Genomic DNA, 7714 nt, shown 5'->3' with positions numbered 1-7714 from the left:
GAAAGAGAGAAAGAGAGCCTTTGGGCATTAGGACGTTAAAACTGGCCAGGTTGCTGAGAATGCCATTATTTCATTCCTTTTTATGGCTGAATAGTATTTTTCCATGGTACATATCTCACATTTTCTTTTTCTTTTTTTTTTTTTTGAGATGGAGTCTTGCTCTGTCGCCCAGTCTGGAGTGCAGTGGCACGATCTCAGCTCACTGCAACCTCCACCTCCCGGGTTCAAGCAATTCTCTGCCTCAGCCTCCTGAGTAGCTGGGATTACAGGCATGTGCCACCACACCCAGCTAAATTTTGTATTTTTAGTAGAGACGGGGTTTCACCATCTTGGCCAGACTGGTCTTGAACTCCTGACCTCGTGATTCATCCTCCTTGGCCTCCCGAAGTGCTGGGATTACAGGCATGAGCCACTGCGCCCGGCTGGTTCCATATTTTTCCAATTGCAAATTGTGCTGCTATAAACATGCATGAGCAAGTATCTTTTCCGTATAATGACTTATTTTCCTCTGGGTAGATACCCCGTAGTGGGATTGCTGGATCAAATGGTAGATCTACTTTTAGTTCTTTAAGGAATCTCTACACTGTTTTCCATAGTGGTTGTACTAGTGTTTGTACTAGTTTACATTTCATGGAAAAACTTTCTGTAGAAGAAAATGTGAGCTACAGAGAAAAAAAATCAAAATCACAGGAAAAAGATAGTAATCTACTTAATTCCTGGAATTGTTTGAAAAAGTCGTGTAAAATTTGTGGAGATTTAAGTATATGGAGAAAAACACATATTCATTATAAGTAAAATAAGATTGTATTTCAACTTCATCTTGTGTATACTTAGGAGTAATAGAAAAGAGACAAATGGGGAGAGAATAAAAGAAATATAGGAAGAGGAAAAGAGAAAAGAATCAGGAAATTGGAAGTTAAATAATTCCACACATACTTATTGAAGTCTCTTTAAACAATGCTTAAAAACATATGGCCTCTTAGAATTACACTTTTAAAATGAACTTTATCGCTATGGGATTTGGGGCATTATAACAGGAAGTGAGATGTTTGAAGACAGGGTTTTTGAGCTCTCTGGGTATTAACTCCTTAAGTGAAAGATGCTCTGAGTGCACAACAGACTTGTGCAGTGTTCTTTAATTGATGGAGATGCTACATCTCACGTCCTCATCATCCACAGAGCCTCCAGATCCTGGCCAGGAGTCTCCTCAGAGCCCCCTTCATATCTTTATTTCTCAGGGTGTAGATGAAGGGATTGAGAGTGGGGGTGATTATGGAATAGAAGAGAGAAATAAATTTGCCCTGCTCTTGGGAGTAGCTGGAAGGGGGCTGCAGATACATGTAAATAGCAGGTAGGTAGAAGAGGGAGACGATCATCAGGTGGGAGGAACACGTCCCAAAGGCCTTGTGTCGTCCCTTAGAGGACTGGATCCTGAGCACTGCCCGGGCAATAAAGCCATAGGAGAGAAGGATGAGAGCCAGGGGCACCAACACGAAGAAGGCCACCAGCACAGCCAGCGTGGCGTCATTCACAGCGGTGTCAGCACACGACAGCTTGATCATGGCCGGCACCTCACAGAAAAAGTTGTTTAGCACCTGCCGCCCGCAGAATGGCAACTGCACGGTCAGGATCACCTGCACGAAGGAGTTGCCGAAGCCACTGAGCCAGGCCAGAGCCACGAGTTGCTGACAGAGAGCACGGTGCATGAGAACGGCGTAGTGCAGGGGCTTGCAGATGGCCACGTAGCGGTCCAGGGCCATGGCGGCGAGGACGATGCACTCCGTGCATCCCAGCCAGTGGAAGACTGCATACTGCACAGTGCAGCCTCCATAGCTGATGGTCTTCTGGGAACTGCCCATGTTGACCAGCATCTGAGGGACCGTCGTGGTGGTGTAGCAGAGGTCCAGGAAGGACAGGTGAGTGAGGAAGACGTACATGGGGCTGTGGAGTTGAGGATCCAGCCGGGATGCCAGGATGATGGCGACATTCCCCAACATGGCCAGCACATAGGACAGCAGGAGGACCACAAAGAGAGGGAGTTCCAGCCATGGCCTGTCAGACACACCCAGAAGGATGAAGGCTTTAGGGGGGTCCCCTAAGAAGCTCTGGTTGTCACTTTTCATGTTGTGGCATTTTCTGGCACCTGTGGCAAATTGAGAAAATTGGAATGAATAATACCTGAGAAGAGGAATTGATCACTTTGCTCCCTCTTGCATCCACTCTTCCTTCCCCAGGTGATAGCCTGTTTGATTCTCCTTACCTCTGTGGAGACGCTGGGATGCGGAAGGGTCAGAACCAGGAGCCGCAGCAGCAGCCTCTGTGTCTTTGCTCTCCTTCCTACTCAGTGGCCTCAACTAAGCCATTTAATATTCTTGAACTTCTGCCTCTGCAAAATGGGGAGAAATACCTGCTTCAATTGCCAAGACTTGGGGACGATAGAGACATTAAGTATGTGAGAATACCTCACGAATGACAATTGTGTTCCAGATAGAGCGAAGCCTGCCACAGCTCCCATCACCGTCAGAAAGATTTCTCTCTACATCCACATTGACAGGGAATTGTCCACCTTCTTAGGCTTTCCCATTTTGGGAGGTAGTAGTAGGAGGGAGGTGGGCGGTGACATAAAGCAAGCAGAAGGGCTTTGTGAGCAGCTGGGGGCTGTATTGATAGGACCACCCCCGTCACCTGCTCACGCTTGCATCCGGCTCCCCAATTCATGCTGATCTCTGCTCTCATGACCGCACACGCACAGGCAGCCCTGTCACTCACACCAGTGGTAAAAGCAGCATGATTCTAGGTCCTGTGAGTCTCTGGAGTGGAAGAGCCAAGTCATACATTACTTCAGCCCCAGAATAGTTCATGGTAGTTAATGAGACCCCAGAGCATGGAATTTTGAGCACAGGGAGAAAGCTCTTGATTGGAATGAGAAACGTAGCTCTTAGAATTGTCTACGGAAAGATTAGACTGTCCTCTAGGGCTAGGTTTTATCTGATGGCTTGAGTGACATTCCTACACACGGTTTGTTAGAAAGTTCCCAATATTCTTGTGAAACACTCAATTATCGTACCTCCTCCCAGATTCTATCAACAATACTTATGAAATAAACTTCACAGAATGTGATCTTATCTCTAATGAGCTCAAGATGCCAGTCAAAACAGCTGTGGCTGAGCAAAGTCAAGCTAGCACATTTTTAAGCCTAATTATTAAGAAGTAAAGGAATTATGACATTTCTCTTTCTGAGATTTCTGATTCCAGAGTTTCTTTTCAGAGCCTAAAGTGGGAGAAAAGGGAGAAGTTGTAGGGATAGTGAAGAAAGAAATGAGAGAATGAAGGAAGCAAGAAAGATAGAGGGGTAAATGTATGCAGCAATTTATAATAAAGACAAGTTATTTACCACTCATTATGAGCCAGGTACTAGAATAATTACCTGATGTTGCTTTAATATCTTGGCAAGGTCCATGTTTTCACCCCTAATTCACTGAGTGACTCGGGAGGACAGCTGGTCTACCTTAGTTACACGGCAGCAAATGGTAAAGCCAGGACTGAAAGCCAAACTCCTGCTCTTCACTACTATTCTCTCCAGAACTTTGCTTTAAAAAAAGAGCAGCTGGTGACATGAGGAGCAGCAAGGGCAGTCGCGTAAACGACTGAGACAAAAGAAGATGCTGGAAAGGGGAGATGAGGGAGAGGAAGGTCACAGGAGAGAAAGGGGCAGGGATTAGAGAGGAGCGGTTTTCTTGTAATTATAGTCCACTGTACATGTGCACACTTACGTACACACGTGCACACACATGCATTCGCATGCACACGCACACACATACACATACGCACACACACACGGTTTCTCAACGGCAAAGCTGGATACTGCCCAGGCCTGCCCCTCATGCCCTTCTGTTCAAGTGTTTCCACACGGAGCTTTTGTAGGTGTCTGGCCTCTGTACTCCTTGACCTTCTTTCATCTTCCCACTACCCAAGTACAGGTGCCCCTGTACAGCGTTGCTTCCCTGGATGGACACAGTTGTTCCCACAAATGTCGCCATCGCATTCAAACGGAATCCCTCCAGGCTGTATCTACAGTTGTCAGTTCCTCACTGACCTCTAACCCACTTTTTGACATTGTGAACTGAGGCATCCCAAATTTCACCTGGCAGCCATCCCCCCAGACTCAAACCAGCTCCTTCATCTTAATTCTGGCTGACTTCCCTTCATTCACCGTGATGCCAAGTACTGAGGTTCTTTCTATTCACGTTCTATTCCTCATTCACTCTAGTTCAACACTGAAGTTAAATAATTCAACACCCGTACAATGCTGTGATCCCATCCACACAATGTTGCATCGTTGCAGGCACACACTGTCTATATCCTCACCACTGAGGTCCTGGGCAGAAATGCCCACCAGGACCCCTGTTGGAACTTGCTACCTGCCTCTCTGCAGGCAGCTTCAACCCCTCACTCACCCTCACATGAAGTCATCTTTCTGAGACTCAGGCCTTAAGAGCAAAGATATCTTTAGGTGTTTCAATTACCAAAAATGTAAGAACCCATCGCTCAAGAGTTACCTGCTGGTTGTATCGTGTTCACACTGAATTCCCGCAGTTTCTTCTGGGACCCGTCGCATCCCTCTGCCTTGGCAGCCACCACACAGTATTTTAACAGCAGCACTTAGGCCATGGCTGCTGGCAGGCTAGGCTGTGAACACGCAGGCTGTGATACACCCTGAGATATCATTCCCTATAGGATATATAATCCTTATGGTTAGTATTTGTATCTCTATATCTATATTATCTGTCTCTTATCCCTGACATTTGTTGCTGAAATCTCTGCTGAAGCTTGACGGAACACATTGTTACCTCCTCCACCACACAAGATGGAAAATCAAATTTACAGCAGTGTGTGGAATTCCTAGAAAGCAGCTTATGAGATGGGCAAACAGAAACGCGGTCATAGGATTTTATTGCTTATTAGTCCAAAGGGTCTCTTTCTTCGGCCTAGAATGCAGCCTCCCATTCCACAACCGGGATGCCTGGTCCAGGCCCTGTTCAGCTGCGGAGGCCATCATTGGGATTACACTCAAGAGTCTTGGGGACGAGGCTTAATGATAGCAATATTTTCCTGAACTGAGAGTAACAGGGACTCTTTCATCACAAAAAGAGAAAGAGCCTGTTTCTCCTTATTTGTTTGCATTTGCAGTCCTGGTTCAATGGCATGCTTTTTCTTAGACAGGAGTCTGACAAGTACAATCGAGACGTTAGCTGGCACAGGGGCTTGAGGGAGCACACAAGCCCAGCCTCAACTCCACCTCTTCATCTTTATTCTCAGTCTCACTCAGCAGCCTCTGCAACGTAGTTAGTGTCCCTGTGCATGCACAGTCCTTTCTCATCCTGTGCCAGGACTGGGGAAGTGCACATCCTCCTGCTGGGAATAGCAGGAATGTCTTGGGAATCTTACGTCCTTCCCTTCCCTTCATGTCCCGCCTCTGGTTTCAGGACAGCCCTGTTTCTTTCCTTTAACTGCCCTCACTAATTTAACACTATTCATCATCTTCTGTAGCTCCCACAGTACAAGGGGGTTTGAGGACCATGAATATGTCTATTGCCACAGTGGACCTGAGGTCTAATTTTTCATAACACTTTAATTTGAAAGATTAAACAAACTCCTAGCACTGAAAGGAGAAGGGAAGTAAGTCAGCAGGGAATGAGCACCCACCAGCTCTCTGTCTGTGCACCAGGCACCGCATATGTGCCGTCCCATATCCCATTTCAATAACTCTGGAAAACTGAGAGGTTCAGAAAGATTAAGAAGCTCACCTCGTTCAGGGACTGGGGTACAAGTCCACGGGGTAAGCTATTTAAACACCAAATGCCAGTTCACACGGAGGGGAAGTTACTTCCTCATAAGCCTCTGGATGTCATAATCTGTCACTCTCAAAAGTAACAAACAGTTTCCCTTTAAAAACTTTTATTTTATATTTACTTATAAAATAGCTCCTTATTCCGGAGGGTACGTAGAGTCCTCAGCCTCGTGAGTTATTCCTTCTAGTGCTGGGGAGGAGGGGAAGAGGAGGAGAAGGAGCTGGGACCCAGCAGTGATGGGCCTATGGGAGGGAGGAGAGGGCTCCACAGCCCTCAGCACGTGGTTCAGACAGGGCTGGTCCCTCTGCACATGCCTCCCCCTACCACCGCCACACTTCCTCGCCTTTTTATGTGGTCTGACTTTTTCAGATTTTTCAACTTGAAGCTTGCTTTCTCGGGGACTGATACTATTCAGCTTTGCATTCTCTTTTTCTCTTTCCATGGCCCTGCTCAGCTCAATACTGCCCTTGTGACTGTGATTCAGCAGCCTCAAAAATAGGGGGAAGCGGAGGAAAGGGACCCAGGGTCCCCACACCCTGTGTGCAACGTCCACTGTTCAGCTAAGTGTCAGACAGCATGCCTACCTACAGGCAGAGCATCCTGTTCCGCTCCCGGCTCTCTTTTCTAGATAAAACTACAAAATTTTACACTTGCTGCTTAATGTGTGGCCATTGTTCATCGACCCATCCATCCTCCACCTCATGTGCCCTTGGTCTCCAGAATAGGCCAGTGTTAATACTGCCACAGCATGCACCTCCACTGCATTGTACAGATTTTAGTTTGACTAGAGTTGGGGATGAATCACTTACCTCCAGGGTTCCTGGCTCCTACAGAAGACTTGGTTTAGGACTGAAGGCTATAATGCAGCCTGTTGGCCTTAGTCATGGAGGGATATTTAAGGATGGACTTACTAGAGATGCTCTTCATATTCCAGGAAGACACAGCACATTTCCTCTGATGGGCCGCTGGGGCCTTACCATTTACTGGAACCCAACCCTCTGAGCAAGTCTGAGAGATTATTCTCAGTCTAGAAGGAGTCTGCTGTCCGTTGCAACAGGCTTGCTAGGGAGACTCAGTTTTCTGGACTCTCCCTTGGCAGTGCGTGAGGTCCGTGGATCTGCCCTAACCTTGGTCCCCCAGAGTGCCTACAGATACCTTGACATGGTGGAGGTTACTTCCGAGGATAAAGCTTTCAGGCAACACACTGTGCTCGTGTCACGCTCCCTGTTCATTTCAAAATTATCCCTCAGGTTTAACTTAACCTCATCCTCTCCACTGTTTTCTATAAGGGCCCTGCTCTTTCTCCCCAGACGTTGAGATTGAGAGTAAAAACTTGCTCTCCTCTGGCTGTGAAATTATCCCTGATGTTTTATTTAATTAGTGTCTAAGGGGTGAGCTGATAATTGAGGTGGTGTGAGAGCTTGGAGTTCTTGCAATTAATGGCAAATCCCAGAAGACCAGAGAAAATGGATCAATAATGGGTAATGAGAACTGTTTGTGTGTGTGTGTGTGTGTGTGTGTGTGTGTGTTGAACTCTTTAGGGTTGGCGTGTGGTGGGGAGATTACTGTAACATCAGAGTGTAGTAGTAACTAGAGTGTGTGATTCAGTTAAAGCATGAGACCTGAACTGGCTTCAGCACCAGGCTCAGTCACTCATGCTGTGTGTATTTGAGCAGGTTACCTAACCTATCTGTGCCTCACTTGTGTTTTCTTGATTTATTTATTTATTTATTTATTTTTTATTATTATACTTTAGGTTTTAGGGTACATGTGCACAATGTGCAGGTGTGTTACATATGTATCCATGTGCCATGTTGTTTTGCTGCACCCATTAACTCGTCATTTAGCATTAGGTATATCTC

General features: G+C 46.4%; 1 protein-coding gene across 1 annotated transcript; it reads right to left on the bottom strand.

Moving 5' to 3' along the window:
* Window positions 1-863: 863 nt before the first annotated feature.
* LOC116465039 (olfactory receptor 2B11) lies at window positions 864-6826 on the bottom strand. The gene is made up of 4 exons (XM_032148251.2): window positions 6764-6826; window positions 4560-4731; window positions 2261-2386; window positions 864-2143 (listed from the first exon to the last, which is right to left on the bottom strand). Exon 4 carries the CDS (start codon window positions 2121-2123, stop codon window positions 1170-1172), a length of 954 nt encoding a protein of 317 aa, XP_032004142.1. The 5' UTR covers window positions 2124-2143; window positions 2261-2386; window positions 4560-4731; window positions 6764-6826; the 3' UTR covers window positions 864-1169.
* Window positions 6827-7714: the final 888 nt, after the last annotated feature.

The sequence above is a fragment of the Hylobates moloch genome, unplaced genomic scaffold (assembly GCF_009828535.3).
Source record: "Hylobates moloch isolate HMO894 unplaced genomic scaffold, HMol_V3 SCAFFOLD_2738, whole genome shotgun sequence".
Lineage (NCBI taxonomy): Eukaryota > Metazoa > Chordata > Mammalia > Primates > Hylobatidae > Hylobates > Hylobates moloch.
This window is presented reverse-complemented; position numbering and strand designations above follow the sequence as displayed.